At 42.6% G+C, this 22681-nt stretch overlaps 1 protein-coding gene across 1 annotated transcript; it reads right to left on the bottom strand.

Moving 5' to 3' along the window:
- Positions 1-89: 89 nt before the first annotated feature.
- LOC124701613 (calcium-transporting ATPase 2, plasma membrane-type-like) lies at positions 90-5878 on the bottom strand. Its single transcript, XM_047233706.1, has 7 exons — positions 5610-5878; positions 4534-4588; positions 2494-4445; positions 2251-2409; positions 1764-1935; positions 1065-1363; positions 90-707 (listed from the first exon to the last, which is right to left on the bottom strand). Exons 1-7 carry the CDS (start codon positions 5784-5786, stop codon positions 459-461), a joined length of 3063 nt encoding a protein of 1020 aa, XP_047089662.1. The 5' UTR covers positions 5787-5878; the 3' UTR covers positions 90-458.
- Positions 5879-22681: the final 16803 nt, after the last annotated feature.

Genomic DNA, 22681 nt, shown 5'->3' with positions numbered 1-22681 from the left:
GAAGAATCACAGTACTTGGAATTTTATCAATTATTGGCTAAATTTCCTGAATGGCCACTTAAAAAACAAAGATTTGCAACAAGGAAACCTTACACAAGTGAATCAAAACATTATCTCAGAAGCATAGTACCAAACAGTTGTTTCCAGTATCTTAGGTTGTTGCAAACTTATCATAGAGATCCATACACAATTCCAAGCTAGAACATTCCATGGAAATGGAAAAGAATATGAAGAAAATAACATAGAAAAAATAACTACAAGAGTCTATTCAACACTTCTGAAGAATCAAGCCCACAATCTGGGCTCATCCCCTAGATCAAATGCAAAAGAAAAAAGGGCATAGATCCACAGCAAGAGCAGTTTCTTATGCTCATGACAGTGCCCGAACTGCATTGGCATCATCAAACTGTAGTCCTACTACCTGACTTCAGTTTCTGACTGAAATTAGTTATGGTATCCTAATTTGAACCGACAGGGATTAGCTTGACAATCGCAGCGATAGGCATGCCTATGAAGCCGATGACGATGCAGGAGAACCACTGCTTGAATGAGAGCGGGGTAGTGTTCGCGAAATCACCAAGGAATTGCACGATTATGATCTGGAATATGACAGTGCTGCCAAGCACGGCCACGAACACGTTGTTGTCTAGAATGCCTTTGAATACATTTATCCTCTCCATCTCCCTAGAGCTCACCTCATTGAACACCTGCAAAAAGAACGGAAATATTAAGTGGATTTTCGTGCACTATCATAGCAACAGATTACTTTCTCCTCTCATTCAGAATTATTTGGTGCTCCTAGTGCATTATAGTTTTGCTTGTCAAATGTTCATAACACTGCAAGATTTGCTGGTGATAGTAGTACATTATAGTTCTGTTAGTAAGGATCCTAATTTACCAAAATATCTATATTTACATAGTAACAGCTATATTCCCGCATGTTTGCTGAAACCAGGGTCCAGTTGATAAACAAATGGCATCAGTGCAGCAGGAAACAGAGAACATACTGTATCCGAAATAATTTGTTAGAAATCGAATGGATGCAATAGGAACTTCTAAATTACCTGGCAGAACACAAAGCAATTGAAGATGAGAGTGTTCAAGACTAGATCAGAGTCATCACCCTTGAGTCCAAACAACGACTTTCCTTCTGTCTGCAGATACCAAATAACAATGAACTGGTAGATTGCCTGTCCCATGATGTTCCTCCACATAATGTTGCTGATAAAGTTTCCTTTCCTTCCAACAGGAGTCCGTTTCATCAGTTCATCGTTTGGAGGTTCTGTGGCCAATGCCAATGCTCCTAGTGTGTCCATGATCATGTTGACCCAGAGCAACTGGACAGCAGTAAGGGGAGCACTCCCTGAACGACAAGTAGAAGTAGATGAGCAGTGAAATACATGTCATAAAATAAACCAGGAAATGAAATTCTCTACGTTAATATAGTATAAGTTCCAAGTGAAGTTATGAAAGGAATATTTGGATAACAAGTTAGAGTAATATGGTTGAAATAACATAGCATTAATTCCAGCCGGTAATCAGTTTATGATGATAAGTCATATGAGCATAAACGGAGAAACAACACTTTAGGTAACATCTGGAACGAACTGATTTAGAGCTCACTAGTTAAAGGTTTACTTTAAAATGAACAAATTTAGATTTGAACTGTTGAAGGTTTTTTAATTTTTCACAGATTCAGCCTATCCTTTTTCTTTACAGATTTAAGTCAGCTTCAGTGAACGCATCAAAGTTTGAGATATTACCTGTCAAGCAAGCTGATGAGAAGTTCACAACAAGAGCAACCACATTGACTGTCAGTTGAAACTGCACAAACTTCTGAATATTGATGTACACTGACCGACCCCATTTAGCAACGGTGACTATAGTTGAGAAGTTGTCATCAAGAATAATGACATCGGCACTCTCTTTTGCAACCTGCAACCAAAACAGATAAAAATGAGTTATGCTGGAACTAATTACCGTATGCCATTACTAGGGCATGTAATTGACTGCAAATCTTGGAGTGAAAAACCTTAAAGATGCTGAAGTGACACTTAAAAATGATAAGCAAAAACTACGCTGCAGTGATGTTTAAAAATTGCTAGGACATGTAATTGACTGCAAATCGTGGAGTAATTATAATGGGAGACACTTAATATGAGTTATATGTCATTAATGTTCTAGTATCTTGTATGTTAGAGTAACATGACTATTTTCCCATGCAAGGGAATTATTCTTGTGTGAAATTACCTCAGTTCCAGCAATGCCCATTGCAAGTCCAATATCAGCCTCATGAAGTGCAGGGGCATCGTTTGTTCCATCACCCGTTACTGCAACAACTTCATCAAATGTAGTCCGAAGTTGCTTCACCAAGGTGTGCTTGTCAAGTGGTGAAGATCTAGCCATTACCTGATACATGCAATCACATTACATTGACAAATGAAATCAAGAAACGATAGGCAAGTTATTAAGTGGTAAAAGCATTAAACATACCTGTATCTTTGGTATCAATTCATTCAGTTCTTCTGCACTCCTAGTTCTAAAATCTGGGCCTTCAATGGCAAGACCACCTTCAGTCAAAATGCCGCATTCCCGGGCAATTGCCTTTGCTGTGTTGATGTTGTCACCTGTGACCATCCTGACAGTAATACCAGCTGACCTGCAGATTGCGACGGATTCCTTCACACCCGGACGCACTGGATCTTTAATCCCCACAATGCCAATGCATGTGTACCCATCCTCGGGAATCGGATCATTAGCTGAGAACCCATCACCGACTTCTATGTAGGCAAGGCACAGAGTACGAAGTGCCTCGTTTGCAAAGCTATCAATCGTAGCATTCAAGTGAGCAACAGTTGCACTATCAAGGGGGACAACAACTCCTTGATCATTCAGGTACTTGCTGCAAGATGCCAATATGATCTCTGATGCGCCTTTGCAGTGGGCACGGAATGCACCCCCGGGCAGCTGGATGACCACTCCCATTCTCTTCTTCGCTGAGTTAAATGGCTCGACTTTGACAAGGGTGCTTGCTTTTCGCACCTCCTGGAAATCTCCATCGAGTGACAGGCCAAGCTCTAGAATTGCTGTCTCAGTTGGTGTGCCCAGTATTTCGCGTTTGCCATCCTTGTTTACGACAACGTCACCACCGGTGTTGTTAAATATGGCCTGCAAGAGCATTGTCATGACAGAATCTGGTAACTCAGAGAATAGGCTCTTGGTCTCAGAAGAATTATCTACTTCTTTAATTTTGCCACAGATGCAAGCCTTGACAACAGTCATGTGATTAGTTGTGAGTGTGCCAGTCTTGTCACTGCAAATGGAGGTTGCTGAGCCCATGGTCTCACAAGCTGCAAGGTGTCTGACAAGTGCCTTATCATTCATCATCTTCTTCATGGCAAATGCAAGGCTCAAGGTCACAGCGAGCGGTAAGCCTTCAGGAACTGCTACGACGACAATAGTAACAGCAATAGCAAAGAACTCAAGCAGCTCCAGTGCATCATCACCAGTCCAACTCAAGTACGAGCCATCCATGATCTTGCGCCGGAACAGGCTTTCTGTGAGCACTGCAAATGTGACGACTGCAAAGACAAGGCCTATTTTGCCAATGATGGTGGCAACGCCGTTCAGCTTGACCTGTAATGGCGTCTCATCATCCCCACCTTCAGTTAGGGTGGCCATGAGTTTACCCCATTGGGTCCTCATGCCGACTGTGGTGACGAGCATCTTGCAAGAACCATCTTGCACTTTCGTGCCTGACAGAAGGAATGGGTTCTCGGCATTGACAGCAACTGGCTCACTCTCCCCAGTCAGGCTTGATTCATTAATCAGCAATGAGAACCCAGATACAAACAAACCGTCAGCTGGTACTTGATCACCAATAGAAAGGTGCACAATGTCACCGACAAGAAGATCGTATATCGAGAGCTTCTGCCGGTACCCACTCCGGGTGACCTGCACAGTGATCTTCTTCTTCTCCTTGTCAAGGTCCTTGAACTGCAGGGACTGCCGGTAGTCGCTTGTCGCAGTGACAAACACAACCAGAAGAATACTGGCCACAATGCCAAGGCCATCATGTGCGCCCTTGGGCCACCCCTCAGTGGCAATGCCAACGAGGAGCGAGAAGAACGCGCATGCAGCAAGGATCATAAGCGTCATATCCTGGAGGGCCTCCCAGACGAAGACCCAGAAGCTTCGGGACTCTGTCTCGGCAAACTTGTTGATGCCAAAGATCTCCTGCCGGGACGCAAGCTTGCCCTTGGACGTGCTGACGCCATCAGATTCTGAGGTAGACACCTTCGATAAGAGGCCCTCGGTGCCACCATGTGCTTTAAGCTTCTTGAGGTCGTGGCTCTCGACAACCGAGCTCAGTTCCTCGGCGCAGATGCCATAGCCTGCTGCCTTGACGTCCGCAGGGACTGTGTACTCAGTCTGGGGGGCAAGACCTGCGGAATTGTGTCCACGGTAAGATTGATATCGAGAAGAACATGGAAAATTGATGCTGACTAATTCTGGTACGCTCTGGTATCATACCGTGGATGAACTGAAGTGCAGCCTTCGAAACAAGCACGGCAACACGCAGCTTCTCCTGAAATAGTTAGCATTTTGTGACCGTCAGTCTCAGCAACACTAACTGTTATCAGATTGTTTACTGATGAAAATTGCCCAAAGGTGTAGTAAAAAAGCTCCGGTGAAAAACCAATGGTTGAAATTGCTATCCGTTGATGGTTTATAAAAATTAAACCAGCCAGTTTACTGAAGGATAATTTCGTTGGTTTACCATATATTTTAAAAAGACTAGAACTGAAAAGCTAAAGGGAGTGAGTTCTTCTCAAATAAAGTAGTCGATAATTCATCTCTTTTTAGATAAAGATGTTGTGTGAGCATCTACACGACATAATACTGCGTTTTGACAAGTGTCAGTGTCAAGAAATTGCTGAAAGGCTCTGGCCTCTAGTGCGTTCATTTGGACTAGCTACTCTAGCAAATGGAAAAATTAAATAAGGCAACTTGGTTAACGATAGGTCACAAACAATGTCACTGTTGGTTTCAACCACTATCACGTGCGTGAATTACTCAAGAGTGACATAATGTCGCTGCAGTACTCCAAAGAAACTGCCTAGCAATTGCTATGAAAGACGTGAAGACTCGTTCACACTAGTACATCACAGATAAACCACCTCTGCTTTTTTTGTTGGTTTGCTATGACATGTCATAGCCCAATGGCCGATTTTATGTAGTACTATAGATAAACAGATTAGGAGGAAGTCCTGATATCCCCAATGGGCCAATGATAATGTAAACATCGTTCCCAATTTCATATGCTGTGGCCTTGTATCGCTCCACTAAATAAAAATATGGTATGTGCAACCTGCGCTTTCTATTCGTGCCAGCAAAAGCGAGGGGAAAAGGCGACATTGGCGAGCACGACGACGATACAGGGCATAATAAACGATGCTAGATGCAAAGGTGGGAAAAGATGAATTCGTTGCGCGTGTGGGCCTCTAATTTCTCCGTTCCGGTTCTTCTTTCCGGCCAATCAGTAGCGGTGGACCGAGAAATTTCGCGAAGAAGAACTTGAGAGGAAAATCGGGGCAGGGCATGTGTACCTGGTTGGTCCGCTTCATGGCGGCAGCCTCGGATCGCTTGCCGAGGTTAGCGGTGAAGCGGAACCTGCGCTTGGGGTTCTTGACGACGCCGACGACCTTGCGCCATCGGCCGAGCGCCTCGTCGGAGGAGTGCTTGGGCATGACGCCCCCGAAGTTCTCGTTGAGGTAGTTCTCCATGGCGGGCGCCCTCCTTCTCCGTCAACCAACCAAGAAAATTGTCTCCGCTTTCCCCCACCCACCAACTCTGGTCTATATAGCACGCGGACGGACGGACGGGGACGGGGAGGGCTCCTCACGCCGGCATTTTCCTGGAAGAAGCGCGTGGGGAGGGAAGGTATGGTAGGGGAAGGACCGGCGTTGACGCGTCGTGGGGACGTGGGGTCCGACTCCGGTGCTACCTCGATAGTTTCATGGAAAGAGTAGTATTGTGTGGGGAGGGTGGGTGCCTGATTTCATGGAAGGTGGCGAGTATTTTAGGCAGGATGGACGGATCCGGGGTCGGGAGGAAGAGGAAGAGGGGCAACGGGAGGGAAGGGAATTAAGCGGGCCTCCTCCTTCCTTTGATATGCACTGACCACAAACCTAGGGGTCAAACGGACCGGGTCTTTGGGGGTTTGCCGATGATCGCTGCATGTCTGCGTCTCAGCCGGGGGTTCCAAAAAGTGGATCTGCTGATTGTTGCGGGGAATTTACGGTGTGCTGGGCGAGAGCTTTCCGTGGAGTGGAGTTTGTGGTGGCAGTGACACGACGCATGTTGTTTCACTTGTGGTTTCACACCAAAAGTTCTACTCCCTGCTACTTGACCCGCAGACTTGAGTCTTTTCCATTCAACGACTTTTTTTTTCATTATAAAAAACTGCAACACCTCTTCTATTTCCTCCGAACTATAATAAGTACCGGGGATTTAGTATAAGTTTAAACTAGTTCAAACTAAAACCCCCACAATCTTATGGATTCAGTATAAGTTTAAACTAGTTCAAACTAAACCCCCGGACAGTTTCATCGATGGAAGGAGCACGTAATTTCGCTTCCGAATTTCATGCAAGATGTAATAATACACTAATACATGCTTCCTCCCGACCACAATACTAGTGGTAGTTGGTTGAAGCACTAGGCAAGTGACATGAGTAAAGATAGCCATGATGGCCAGTGACGATGGTTGTTGTAGATTTACAAACATACAACGAGTGCATGATAGTGGTTTCTAGGGAGCCACGTATATATATAACCACGCGAGATGGACTATTGTATAGGAGCATGGCGAATGCGTGCACATGCAAATAGAGAAACAAAAAAACTTGACACCATACACTTGCTTCTTCATACTTTGTAATGTATAGGCTTGGGATGCACCAGGAACTCATGCAATCCAATAAAGCTGACTGGTTCTTGATGTATGTTATGTTTTCCTCCCATTTTTTGCTTCAGGACGACCCATACTCGCCACCGTGGCCTCCATTGTTGCGTACCTCATGGAGTCGGTTAAAGTTGTACCTACATTGACCAAGTGATGAACCACGAGAGTATAGGAATACAGGCATGATCGATGCCCCCTAGCTACTGAACAACCATACAAAATACGTTGTACCCCATCATCCCCCAAGATTCGGTGTGTCGTCGGGACTGGATGCATGAGAGTTTCAGGCTTCTTTCTCCCATAAACCGCATAAGAAGAACTTGTTACTGCATATACTTTAGCCATGAGAATTGTATGGTCGAGCTTAAGTAATTACGTACATCTAGGCCCAAATATTATTTGCCAACTGTGATATCTAAGAAGAAAACATTCTGGCTAGCAATGTCCTTCTGCTATGTGTGCTTGCATTTAACTACTTGATCTCAGCTGGTGTTTTAAATAGCGAGCTTGACCGATAGACTTGAGTATTTCCATTCAATGATTTTTCTCATTAATAGAAATCTGCAACACCTTTTCTACTTCCTCCAATCCATGATAAATATCGGTGATTTACTTTAAGTTTGAATTAATTTAAACTAAAACCCCGACAGTCTTACGGATCAGAAGGATTACTAATTTCGTTTGCGAATTTCCTGTAAGACGTAATACACTAATACATGCTTCCTCCCGACCATAATACTACTGGTAGCTAGTTGAAGCACGAGGCAAGTGAAGATAGCCATGATGGCTATTTATGATGGTTGTTGTAGATTTACAAACATATAACGAGTGCATGATAATGGTTTCTAGGAAGCCATGTATATATGGAAATAGTGGGCTACCATGGTGCATAGCTATGCATACCAATCCAACCGTTAGATCATCTATAGGGAGCACAAAGAGAGCACACGGTGTTAGTCCATTACACATGCATGGCATTCTCCTCCGTTATATTCAAATCACTTCCATCCATTTGATTCATGATTGCAATATTATTTTTTATTGAGACCATCCCATAGCTGGCATAGGCTGCCAACGGCAATTTCACTTCCCTTTTGATACCAAAACAACAAGCCATTTGTAAAGAAACCTAATAAAATAAGTACATCCATGAAACGTTTCTACCACATTTTGATACCAAAACAACAAGCCATATGCGCTGGAAGGAAAACACGTACGCACCTGACCATGGAACGTTTCTACCACATTTTGTACCAAAATGACACCAAAATGAGACACACATTCCCAACCAATTTAACAACGGAGGAACGGTACGGTCCGTTACAAAACAACAAGCTTGTCATGGTATGGTCGGTTTTTATTATTCAGCGTCCAGCTAGCAAAGTGAGAAAATCCATGGTTGCCCATTAGGCCGAGGTTTTGAATGGTAAGAAGAAAAAAGGAGTCGGCCCCCAAAACACACACATGATTTGTGCAATTCAATAGCCATTTACCCATTTTCTAAATTATGTGCTGGATGGAAACAACCATAGCCGAGAGCAATTGTCGTTTTGGTTTTTTTATGTTCACGGTCCGCAACGGTCTAACCCATGAAAATTTTCCACTCCAATTATGAACCAAAACAACAACTGCTCACGGTCACGGTCCGTGCTAAAACGACAACCTAGGTACGGTCACAGTCCGTGCTAAAACGACAACCTAGTCATGGTAGTGGACCAACCTTTCCAAAATATCACGGCGATGATGTCCCGGCGTGCTTTATTAGCACCGACGAGAAGCGCCACGAGACGGCCTACGCCCGTATCGTAGAGCAGCTGCTGCGGCTCGACACGGGCGGCGCCTTATGAATTTTTCATGCCGCCGGCTGACGAGAAGGAGGAGCAACATCTCAGTTTGGACGATCTGTTGGATGATATGGTGGTCTCCATAATTGTTGATGTGGCTGCATCCGTCAGGTCGCTGGCCGACCTAGCAGGGGCTACCATGCGGTAAGATCCTCGTACAAGACTTTCTTTTAAGAACGCAAGAACAATAGATTATCGTCTCTTTTTTTTTATGCTACTGCAGGTGCAAGAAATTTTGTAAGGTAGGACAGAAGAGTTTTGTTCTCAAGAAGGCTTCACAGCCATGCCTCACCGTCCGTGCAAGAGGTTGATCAGTTTTGGCTAACTGATTCTTGCAGGGCTGAGCGGACTCAAATCCTCTCCCGGTAGTTGTAGTTCGCTCATCAAATCTTCTCCAGGCCAAGCTCGGCGCCGGCAACGTTAAGATGATTGGCATCAATAAGTTGAGAAGGAGAGATTCCAAGGCACCACGACAACCTCGTCAAGCGACGGGAGTGAGACCTCGCGCGACCATGGCCGCGCCCGTGGATGTCATGTTCCGGGACCTCAAATCCTCCAACGTCATCCTCAACTACGAGTCCGACCACCGCCCTCGGTTCCGTTGTGGGATTGATGCGGCTGCCGAGATAGTTCAGCGCCGGCAGTTGGATGGGGTGGCGCGTGGCTCGTCTACTTCGGCCCGTCCAACCACCATGTGGCACAGTCGCTCGCCGCATCCTGCCGTCCACCTTCGCAGAGTTCAGCAATCTTCATGTTCTTCATCCATTTGAACAACATCTGAATGGTTGATCATAATTTTCGTGTTCTTCATCCATTTGAAAAAAATAACACCAGTTACGCGGGTTCAAAGGAACCTCGCTACATGTACCCTGCATACAAATAAAATACAATACCGTTCTAAAATGACAAGTGAGCATCGGTTTGGATTCTGCCCGTTGGAAGTTGGACCTAGCTGCAATTTTTGTGCACGGGGAAATACTGGCAGATCTTGTGTACCATACCCACGTCATTCTGTCATAAAAACACCAAAACAGCAAAGCTGGCTTCAGCATGGCCTCCATGCCGTAGAGATTTGTCAATTTGGAAAAAAAAAACTATCAACACTTGTGTTGTTCACAAAAGGAGCTACCTATAGGTTCCGTGCAGACAAAAAATGTCGTTGCCGTGCCAAAACGACAAGCAAACATCGGAGGAGCAGCCGTGGCCGTTTTATAACCATGCAAAATCCAACCAAAACAACAACCAACTCTCGGTATGGATGACCGTAAAGACTAAAACTTGTCAAATGCCTACCAAAACAACAACCAACTCTCGGTATGGATGACCGTAAAGACAAAAACTTGTCAAATGCCTACCAAAACAGCAACTTAATGACTGCACGGTGCATCTCTCGTGAATAATTGTTAATTTTGTAGTGGAGGACTTTTTTTCCCAAGGTGGAGCGAAACAAATTTGACATTATTTCACACGAGATGCAAAAAAAAGTGTCCATACCGTATGCAATGTTTGGGAAAAACACAAAAAAAGGCAAACTTTACCTAGTGCGACAGCCATACGTTATGTAGGTTGTCGTTTTGGTAGAAAAACGACAACCAAACATCGGTAAGAAAAAATTCTGCAAGGACAGCTACACACACCTACCGTCAAGGTGAAAAAATGTCGTTTCAATCCCAAAACGACAAGCAAACATCGGTAAGGCACCACACGGCTATTGTTTACGTTGGGAAAAAAATTCAAACACCCATGAAACACTATAACGGCCGTTACATGATATGACGGCTGAATACTTTTCATCTGCACCTGGGAAGAATTGGAGCCATACTATCCAACGGTTGGTAGGCTATGCACACCTATCACCCTAGGTAGAAAATCCGCGTCGATATATATATATATATATAACAACGCTAGATGAATTATTGTATATGAGTGTGGTGAATATACGCACATGCAAATAGAGAAACAAAACACTTGACACCATACACTTGCTTCTTCCTACTACTTTGTAATGTACTAGGAAGTATTGGCACGGAGGCACGCCGTGCCCGTAGGGTTATGATGAGGAGATTAATAGAGAACAGTAACATTTGTTACTTGAATAAAAGAGGTGATGGGTAATTTAGTTTTTTGTGTCAAAATAGTTATGGAAGAAGGTAGTAGTATTCTCGTATTGCGATCATGATGCGATTAACATAAGGTATTAATATCATTTTTAAATAGAAGAGGTGACAAATAGCGGAGTATTTTGTTTCTCGCAGCTACCATAGCAGAACCATCAAGGTTCTATAGAAGAAGGCAACTACATATGGAGAGTTACCATCGGAAAATTATTGCTGAAGATTGCAAATTGCTGCCCGTGCACATTTAAATTTACCAATGAAAGAATGCTTCTTGTGCACATTTGAAAATTACTGCTAAGAAAATACCACTGCTAAAGAATTACGCGATGTTGAAAAACCGTTGTTAAATAATTACTGTAGAGAAATTACAATTTGGGACTGACGATTTACGTCGAATAACTACCGACACACCGATAAAGGATTAATCTCAAATAATCACTGCTGAGGTCAAAACTCTGTGTGCAGAAGTAACCATCAAAGAAACATACAAATCACCTTCGAAGTTACCATGTTGAAATTATGACTGTGAAAATATGTCAAAGAATAGAAAAATAAAAAATTATTGCTAGAGAATTACTCATCTTAAAGTAGGTACCTTGAGGCAACTACCGGTGGGACATTACAGCCGGAAAGTTATCTCAAAAAGTTATCGTCGGAGAGTAAAAGGAGAGAAATGGCAGAAATGGTCGAAGAAGTATTGTTGGAGAATTTCTCATCGCTAAGGAGGTACCTTGGGGTAGATACCGGTAAAAAGTTATGGGCAGAAAGTTACCCAAGAAGTCACCGTCATAAAATAAAAGGAGAGAAACGTTAGAAAACTTGTATTTTTCCAGCTATGGGCGACATGGCTCCCGCTGATTGGTACAAAATGATGGCTCTTCAGTACCCATGTGGCGGAGCGATGTGAGTTATATATGTTCACATCGGTACGTGGTATTAATATATATGTATACACTAGCTGCACAATCTATTACGACCAAGCTGTATTTTCTGACGCGTGTAGTAACACGGGAAATTTATAGGAAATTTATAAGCTAGCGGAAAAATATGCATCGTTGAAGAGTGAAACTGTGGAAATCACGTAGGAAAACTACAACTGGAAAGTTGTGTCGGGATATTATTGTCTAACAGAAAGTTTACGATTCATAGACAACGATAAATTATGGCCACAAAATTAGCATCTCGAAGACTTGTTGTAGGGTAACTACCGCTTGAAATTTACGGTTGAATTGTGCTGGAAAATGACCACCGAGTAATCAAAATGAGTTGGAAAAAATGCCATCGTAAATGTAGGCTAACTACCGTCGGGAAGTTACGGCCGAAAATATCTATTGAATCGAGTTGCGGCAATGATTAAGGCCAGAAGATTACTGTCAATTCTTTTTAAAGAAATAAAAATATACGGTCTGCAAATTATGGCTATAAAGATGTGTCAAGTAATTACCGCCAAGTAGTGTTAACACAAGGGACATAAAAAACGATGTTGCAGCCGTATGCAGTTTTTGTTTTGTTTGAGAGGTAGACGTAGGTACCTGCCGGCGGGAAATTACTGCTAAAAAATTGTTGCAACTAAAACTATAATCCAAGAGTCTCAAAAGAGAAAAAATTAAAATGTAGCATATGATACGTGGTGGAGACTGATTGGAACGAAAAGTTGTGCCGAAAAATGACCACTGTGTAATTAAAAGAAGTTGGGAAAACCACCATAGACGTAGGCTAACTAACGTCGGAAAGTTATGGACAAAAATATGTATCGAATCGAGTCAAAGATTATGGCATGAAAGTTAATTTTTCTGTAGAAAAAGGAGGTAAAAAATATACAGTCAAAAAATTATCGCCAAGTAATTTTAAAGAAGGGACGAAAGAAACGGCGCTGCAGCGTATGTAACTTTTTTGTTTGAGAGATAGACTTAGGTAGTTACAACCGGAAATAATAGATGAAAAGTTGTTGCCTGTAAAGCTACAATCCAAAAGCCTTAAAAGAGAGGAAAACACATTGTAAAAAAATAGGTACGTGGCAATACCTGATTGGTGTAAAAGAAACCATGAATAGTGCAGTAGTGCTCAAGCTGCTCTCCTGTCAGCAAAGGGGTTTGGCTTTTAAATAGGTAATAATGAGCTCGAGATGCACCAGGAACTCATCCATTCCAATCAAGCTAAATGGTTCTTGATGTTTGTTATGTTTTCCTCCTAGTGCTTGTTTCATGGCCACCATTTTTCCCACATCGTCTTCCCCTGTTGGATCCATCATGGAGATCGTTTAAGTTGTGCCTACGATATTGAAGTGGCGGGCCACAAGGGGACATGAAGATAAGTGCATGCTCAACCCTTGGCTACTGATGAACATCCATCTAGAATTTGTAATACACTACCGTCCCGCCAAGGTCTAGTTGTCGACATGCCTGCAAGGATGAGAGCTTCGAGCTTCTTTTCTCCCATGGAACACAGAATAAGACCTTGTTAGTGCTTAGGCTTAAGCTAGGAGAATTGTACGGTTGAGCTTAAGTGATAACATATATGTAGGACCGACTATTATTTTGCCAACTGTGATATATCTGGTTTTGGTAACTTCCAAAGCAAAAAAAAAAATCATGCTAGCAATATTCGTGTGCTCCGTGTGCTTGCATCTGAAGACATAGATGAACTTAAGAGAACAACTGGGAGTTGGCAGAACAGGTGAAAACAATGGCAAAGCTAGCTAGGGTTCAATGGGAACATATGGGCAGCGGTGTCAGCTAAGTTTGCTGGACCTAAAGAAAGCACAAGTATTGATGACTTGGACATTCAACCTTCAAAGTGCAAGCCCAATCCTAAAAAAACATGTTTCTTCAAGGTTTTAGGCAATGATTTGGTAAAATTAAATGTATAAAATGAATATGAGCATTGAGGTTTTTAGTTGGTAGGTTTTAGTACAGTTGTATTTTGCATTAGGGAGAAAATCAGTAAGTCAGAGTTTGTACCCTAAGGAGAAACCACCTTTGCATCTGGATCAAATACAAGTGCAAACAAATATATGACTAGCACATACGTGTGGGTTGGGATGTTCACCACCACATCATTGTAGCATTGTTGTTGTTGTCGCCATGGTGGTGAAGAAGACGTAGTCGTGAGTCGGATCCAAAGTCAAAGTAGTCAATCGACGCTCCCCATATATCTTGTCGCCTCTCTCTCGAAGCATGATCTCCAGGGATGGGGTTCTAGATGTTTGCTCCCGAACATCCATGCACTCAGCCACCAGCCGGGGAAGCCTACTAATAGCACATTAGAAAGTACATGACAATGGTGAAAGAGATAGAGAGCATGTTCGAAATTGATATGTCCTTTATCCAATTTGACCATTTCCTGTGAAATTGAGGATTTTTTAGAAAGAATATTGAAGGAAAGGACAAACTGGATCTGCATCTGCTGATTGTTGCGGGGAATTGAAGGTGTGCTGGGCGAGTGCTTTCCGTGGAGTGGAGTTTTCGGTGGCAGTGGCACGACGCATGTTGTTTCACTTCTGGTTTCACACGAAAAGTTCTACTTCCTGCTACTTGACCGGCAGACTTGAGTCTTTTCCATTCAACGACTTTTTTCCATTAATAAAAATCCGCAACACCTTTTCTATTTCCTCCGATCTATAATAAGTTCCAGGGACTTAGTATAAGTTTAAACTAATTCAAATCAAAACCCCGATACTTTCATGGATGGAAGGAGTACGTAATTTCGCTTGTGAATTTCATGCAAGATGTAATAGTACACTAATACATGCTCCCTCCCGATCACAATGGTAAATTACTCCTGGTAGTTGGTTGAAGCACTAGGCAAGTGACATGAGTAAAGATAGCCATGATGGCCACTTACCATGGTTGTTTTATCTAGATTTACAAACATACAACGAGTGCATGATAGTTGTTTCTAGGGAGCCATGCATATATATAACCACGCGATATGGACTATTGTATACGAGCATGGTGAATACGTGCACATGCAGATAGAGAAACAAAACACTTGACACCATACACTTGCTTCGTCATATTTGTAATGTATAGGCTTGGGATGCACCAGGAACTCATGCAATCCAATAAAGCTGACTGGTTCTTGATGTATGTTATGTTTTCCTACCATTTTTTGCTTCAAGACGACACATACTCGCCACCGTGGCCTCCATCGTTGCGTACCTCATGGAGTCGGTTAAAGTTGTATGATGAACCACGAGGGTATAGGAATACAGGCATGATCGATGCCCCCTAGCTACTGAACAACCATACGAAATACGTTGTACCCAATCATCCCCCAAGATTCGGTGTGTCGTCGGGACTGGATACATGAGAGTTTCAGGCTTCTTTCTTCCATGAACCGCATAAGAAGAACTTGTTACTGCATATGCTTTAGCCAGGAGAATTGTATGGTCGAGCTTAAGTAATTTCGTATATGTAGGCCCAAATATTATTTGCCAACTGTGATGTCTAAGAAGAAATCAATATGGCTAGCAATGTCCTTCTGCTATGTGTGCTTGCATTTAACTACTTGATCTCAGCTGGTGTTTGAAATAGCGCGCTTGACCGATAGGCTTGAGTATTTCCCATTCAATGATTTTTCTCATTAATAAAAATCTGCAACACCTTTTCTACTTCCTCCAATCCATGATAAATATCGGTGATTTACTTTAAGTTTGAATTAATTTAAACTTAAACCCCGACATTCTTATGGATCGGAAGGATTACTAATTTCGTTTGTGAATTTGCGGTAAGACGTAATACACTAATACATGCTTCCTCCCGATCATAATACTACTGGTAGCTAGTAGAAGCACGAGGCAAGTGAAGATAGCCATGATGGCCATTTATGATGGTTGTTGTAGATTTACAAACATATAACGACTGCATGATAATGGTTTCTAGGAAGCCATGTATATATATAACCACACGAGATGAATTAGTGTATATGTGCATGGCGAATACATGCACAAGCAAATAGAGAACAAAACACTTGACACCATACACTTTATTTTTCATACTTTGTAATGTATAGGCTTGAGATGCACCAGGAACTCATCCAATCCAATCAAGCTAAATGGTTCTTGATGTTTGTTATGTTTTCCTCCTAGTGCGTGTTTCGTGACCACCATTTTTTCCACATCGGCCTCCCCCGTTGGCTCCATCATGGAGGTCGTTTCAGTTGTACCTACAATCTTTAAGTGTCGGGCCACAAGGGTATAGGAAGATACATGCATGCTCAACCCCTGGCTACTGAGCATCCATCCAAAATACGTAGTACCCTGTCGGACCCTAAAGTCTAGTTGTCGACATGCCTACAAGGATGAGATCCTTCGAGCTTCTTTTCTCCCATGAAACACAAAAGAAGACCTTATTAGTGGTTAGGCTTAAGCTAGGAAAATTTTATGGTTGAGCTAAGTGATAACATATATGTAGGCCCAACTATAATTTTGCCAAATGTGATATATCTGGTTTTGGTAAATTCCTAAGCAAAAAAAATCATGCTAGCAATATATGTGTGCTCCTAGTGCTTGCATCTAAAGCCATAGATGAACTTAAGAGAACAACTGGGAGTTGGCAGAAGAGGTGACAACAATGGCAGAGCTAGCTAGCGTTCAATGGGCACATATGGTTAGTGGTGTCAGCTAGGTTTGCTGGACCTAAAGAAAACACAAGTATTGATGACATGACCATTAAACCTTCAAAGTGCAAGACCAATCCAAAAAATACACATGTTTCTTCAAGGTTATAGACGATGATTTGGTAAAGTTAAATGTACAAAATGAATATGAGCATTGCGATTTTGAGTTGGTAGGTTTTAGTACAATTATATTTTGCGTTAGGGAGAAAATCCGCAAGTCATATATAATTTGTACCCTAATGAGAAACCCCATTTGCATATGGATCACAAGTGATATGACTAGCACATACGTGTGGGTTGGGATGTCCACCACCACGACATTGTAGCATTGTTTTTGTTGTCTCCATGGTGGTGAAGAAGACGTAGTCGTGAGTCGGGTCCAAAGTCAAATTAGTCAATCGATGCTCCCCATATACATTATCGCGTCTCTCTCTCTCTCTCTCTCTCTCTCTCTCTATCTCTCTCTCTCGATGCATGATCTCAAGGGATGGGGTTCTAGATCCCACCTCTCTCTCTCTCTACCTCTATCCCTCTCTCTCTCCCTCTCTCCCTCTCTCCCTCTCTCTCTCTCTCTCTCTCTCTCTCTCTCTCGGGGAAGCCTAAAATAGCACATTAGAAAGTACATGGCAATGGTGAAAGAGATAGAGAGCATGTTCCAGATCTCTCTCTCTCTCTCTCTCTCTCTCTCGGGGAAGCCTAAAAATAGCACATTAGAAAGTACATGGCAATGGTGAAAGAGATAGAGAGCATGTTCCAGATTGATATGTCATTTTAGTTTTTTTTGGTTTTGATACACGGATCTGATGCCCAAGGTCTTGATCTACCATACTTTGTGTTGCCTTTATCCAATTTGACCATTTCCTATGAAATTGAGGATTTTTTTAGAAAGAATATTGAAGAAAAGGACAACATCTAGTTTTGTTGGACCGCCAGACTGTCTGGCGATAGCATGGCTGGAATGTCCTGCGCATGGACATCAAAACTATCTCTTTTGATTCCCTTGATTTCATGTTGTTCGCATAATTGACTTTCTCTCTCTCTCTCTGATGATGGTGATTTTTGTCTTAAATCAAAGCTCGCAACAAACCCAACGACAAAACCACGGAATTCAAACCATCCACTGACACCATTTTGGAAGCATGATCAAGTTGGACATCAAGCTAAGGTCTTCCTTTTCATTCCCTATTGAGAAACTTACTTTGCTTTAACGTTAAGTTGATCCTATCGATACTAGCTTATCAAGTATTGTCGAGCATTGTTTACTTGGCTCACTTTCAATGAAGTCGTGTATTTTTTTATTGCTAGTCTTGTATTAATCTTGGCACAAGAAGAGCAGGAGGAAAAGGAGTCAAACACAGATGAAGGAGGAAAAAGAAAAGAAAGAGTGCAAGTGAAGTGCAAAGTACTATCTTGTAGGAAAGCGTCATGCTTCGGGAGTAGAGAGTGTGTGTTTTTGGCAAGAGCATATCGGTTGCTCTTTATGTTAGGGCCATCGATCTCGCATATTCATTTGTATTGTGTGGTAAGAGCTATAGTCTTTGCTAGAAACTTTTGTTTGGAAGCACATTAATTTCGTCGCACTACAAATCCCATTATTGTTTGCATGTATGTTTTGATTTTTCATTTTCTTTGAGATATTTTCTTTTCACATTTTGAATTTGTGGTCGGTTCTTCTCTGCCATTTAAAATATCATGAACTTTGATTGATTTTGACCAAAATCCACTTTCCCTTCGATGTTCCACCTAGACCTTGTGTTCCGTGTTTTGGTTCAAATCAAGCCACCTTAGTCTCTTGTGTACATCACTAGTAGAAAACATGGCTTTCGTCCAAACCATGGGAGATTTAGTCTCGTTTTAAAAAGAAACCGGGACTAATGGGCCGCAGTAGTCCTGGTTCGAACGGCGTGGGCCACGGAACCCTGTAGTCCCGGTTCGTTTGGAAACTTTAGTCCCGGTTGGTAATACCAACCGGGACTAAATGGGTTGCGGAATTACCAACCGGGACTAAAGGCTTTCTAGGTTTTTTTTGCTCCCCACGCACCCAACCCTCCCCCCACTGATGACCCACAAGTATAGGGGGTGTATCGTAGTACTTTCGATAAATAAGAGTGTTGAACCCAACGAGGAGCAGAAGGTGTTGACAAGCAGTTTCGATGAAGGATTCACTGTAAATGCTCACAGACAAGTATTCAGGGGTTTTGATGTAACAGATGAATAAAGTACAAGTAAGTAAAATGCGAAAGAAATAATTGCAGCGAGTGGCCCAATCCTTTTTAGCACAAAGGACAAGCCGGTTTGTTTACTTATAATGACCAAACATTCTTGAGGACACACGGGAATTTAGTCTAGTGCTTTCGCTTCATGTGGCTAAATAATCTTCATTGTTTTGATAAGTGTTATGTGGGTGAACCTATGCTAATGCACCGCCCTTCCTAGGACTAATACATACTTGTGATTATACCCCTTGCAAGCATCCGCAACTACAAGAAAGTAATTAAGATAAATCTAACCACAGCCTTAAACTCTAAGATCCTGCAATCCCTCCTGCATCGATATACCAACGGGGGCTCAGGTTTATGTCACTCCGGCAACCCCGCAATTGGCAAACGAGTACAAGATGTATTCCCCTAGGCCCATAAATGGTGAAGTATCGTGTAGTCGACGTTCACACGACACCACTAGAAGAATGACACCACAACTTAAATATCATAACATTGAATATTACTCAACCATAATTCACTACTAACATTTAGACTTCACCCATGTCCTCAAGAACTAAACGAACTACTCACGAGACATCATATGGAACATGATCAGAGGTGATATGATGATGAATAACAATCTGAACATAAACCTTGGTTCAACGGTTTCACTCAATAGCATCAATAACAAGTAGAAATCAACACCGGGAGAGTTTCCCCTATCAAACAAACAAGATCAAACCCAAATTGTTACAGCGGTGACGAGGTGCAGCGGTGGAGATGGCAGTGATGATGATGATGATGATGATGATGGTGGTGATGGAGATGATGTCCATCTCGATGACGATGACGATGGCATCGATTTCCCCCTCCGGGAGGGAATTTCCCCGGCGGATTCCTGCCCGCCGGAGAGCTCGTTTCTCTCTGGTGTTCTCCGCCCCGCAGAGGCGGCTGTGACTCTTCGCGACGTACCCTCTGGAGCTTAGGTTTCCGGGATGAAGGCGTACGCGAAGAAAAGGAGGCGAGAGAGGGCTGTGGGCCCCCTCCTCACAGGGCGGCGCGGCCAGGCCTTGGGCCGCGCCGGCCTATGAGGTGGGCCCACCTCGGGTCCCCTCGGCTCCCCCTTCTGGCTCTCTTCGTCAATTTTCGTGTAATTCCCGTCAATTGCTGATCTTCCGAAATATTGCATCTGATGGTGCTTTTTCCAGCGAGAATCCGGCTCCGGTGCGCGATCTCCAAATAATCATGAATATACAAAATAGATGAAATAACATAAGTATCATCTCCAAATATGAAATATATCAATGCATAACAGTAAATTATGATATAAAATAGTGATGCAAAATGGACGTATCAACTCCCCCCAAGCTTAGACTTCGCTTGTCCCCAAGCGAACCGAACTCGGTAAACAAGACCACATGTTTATGGAGTGAAGAGTCGATCAATAAAATACGGACAAGAAGCATCATATTAATTCACACAAGACATAATAGTGAACAACGTCCTCATATAATTCAACTTGAAACAAGTAAAAGGAAATCACAAGTGAAGGTGCATAGAAAATCATAATTGGTGATGGCAAACTTCGTTCTTGGTCAAAGAACAGTTAATAGATTATACTTATCTATCGAGCGGAGCTCTTATATTAAAGCTTATATAGCAGAACTTGCATACTCAATCATAATAATCTCCTCATAATCATTGATAATCTTCAAAGCTATATTCATCGAGATAAAACTTGTACTAAACAAGGAAGAATAAAAGGCATGATTAAATATATCACAATATAGATGGTTGGATCACAACAACTCAAATGCTTGCTTAAAATGGAGGGAAATAGGTTTACTGACTCAACATAAAGTAAAAAGACAGGCCCTTCGCAGAGGGAAGCATGGATTAAATCATGTGCTAGAGCTTTTCAAGTTTTGAAATCATATAGAGAGCATAAAAGTAAAATTTTGAGGGGTGTTTGTTGTTGTCAACGACTGGTAATGGGTACTCTAACCCCCTCGCCAGACAAACTCTCAAAGAGCGGCTCCCGTTTTATCTTTATTTTTGGATGGCACTCCCTCCAACCTTTGCTTTCACAAACCATGGCTAACCGAATCCTTCGGGTGCCGTCCAACAATCACATACCATGGAGGAGTGTCTATTTTGGTTAATTAATTTGGGACTGGGAATCCCATTGCCAGCTCTTTTTGCAAAGTTATTGGATAAGTGGATGAAGCCACTAGTCCATTGGTGAAAGTTGCCCAACAAGATTGAAAGATAAAACACCACATAATTCCTCATGAGCTATAGAACATTGACACAAATAAGGAGTAATAAAGTTTTGAATTGTTTAAAGGTAGCACATGAAGTATTTACTTGGAGTGGCAGGAAATACCACATAATAGGTAGTTATAGTGGACACACATGGCATGGGTTTTGGTTTTAAAGGTTTGGATGCACGAGAAGCATTCCCTCTCAGTACAGGTCTTTGGCTAGCAAGGTTAAATAGCAAGCATAAGAGTTGAGGGAAACAAACAAATATACATATAATAGAAACAATCATGCATCTTACTTGTAAGCACAAACAATCTTAACTTCAGAATACTAAGCTAAGAACTGGTAAGAAAGATAATAACATCTTCCACATGTATTTCCTCTATTCTTCTTAAACTCAAAGTGTTGTTGCTATTGACCATTGCTAAGTTTGCCAAAACCAAATAGATTTACTTGATGCTCCCAAAGTGATACCAATACTTAACAACAAGATCAATCATATAATAGATATTGCAAACTAAAATAAGATGTGCAATATGTATATGATAAAACTTCTCATTAATATTCCATAATGATAACTCACACCAAGGGATACATAGATAACCAACTAAAGAGAGATACCTCCATACCGCAACACATCTTATATGATAACTTCCCTACTCATGATATGACACTACTTGATAGCAAAAGGTAAAAGATAGTGATGATGTGATACCGCGGCACTCCCCCAAGCTTAGAACAAACCAAGGGGATGCCAATACCGATGATGAATTACTCCTTCGGTGGTGATGGTGGATTCTTGACAAGCTTCTCAACAAGCTCCTGAAGCTCATCAATCTTGTACATGAGGTTGCGGATCATCTCCGAGTTATGCTCGACGCGGTTAAGAAGTATGTCCGGCGGCGAGTCCCAACTCTTGGAGTTATTTCCCCACTCTTCAGTTTCAGGCTTCATCCTTCCTGCAGTGTTAGAACGGTCTATATCCCAATTGCTAGGCAATGCTGCCTTGGGAGTCCTTTCAATTTGATTATTGTAAATTAGATTGCGGAAGGGGTGATGAGTGCCTGGAGAAGATGTCTTTGGAGCTAGGTAGTGACGCGGAAGTCTTCCTCCGGTGCGAATTCTTGCGCTCTTCTTTGCATTAAAAGGGTTCTCCACCACCTCGATGCTTGCAATGGTAGCACGCGGGTATGCGCGCGAGTCTTCCTCCACTTCTTCTTCATCTTCTTCCTTGACGCTCTCGTCCACCTCTTTCCACTCGGGATCTTGAATATTTTCCTCCATAGGCTCCTTGTCTTTGTTGTTGGAGACCATGGCGCTTCTAGATCAAAAATAGATCCTGGCAGAAACAACTCGAAACAAAACACGTCGAGAAAACGATATAGGGACCTCCAGGGGTCCGGGGGATTATATAGCAGTAATTTTTACGTCAGAAGGAAAGTACCAGATCGAACAAGAGTCGGAGGGGGACAACGAGGCGGTGTCCTCATAGGGCGGCGCGGCCGGCCGGGCCCGCGCCGGCCTATGGGGGCACGCCCTCGTGCATCTCCTCCACTCCGTTTCGATTTCGTAATTTTTCATATTTTCCAAAAACAGCAAAAACATTGTTCGGAAAGTAAAACACGGACTTTTTATTACCAGTACTGTTACCTAGTCAAAGTCGAACTCT

Source organism: Lolium rigidum, chromosome 3, assembly GCF_022539505.1.
Source record: "Lolium rigidum isolate FL_2022 chromosome 3, APGP_CSIRO_Lrig_0.1, whole genome shotgun sequence".
Lineage (NCBI taxonomy): Eukaryota > Viridiplantae > Streptophyta > Magnoliopsida > Poales > Poaceae > Lolium > Lolium rigidum.
This window is presented reverse-complemented; position numbering and strand designations above follow the sequence as displayed.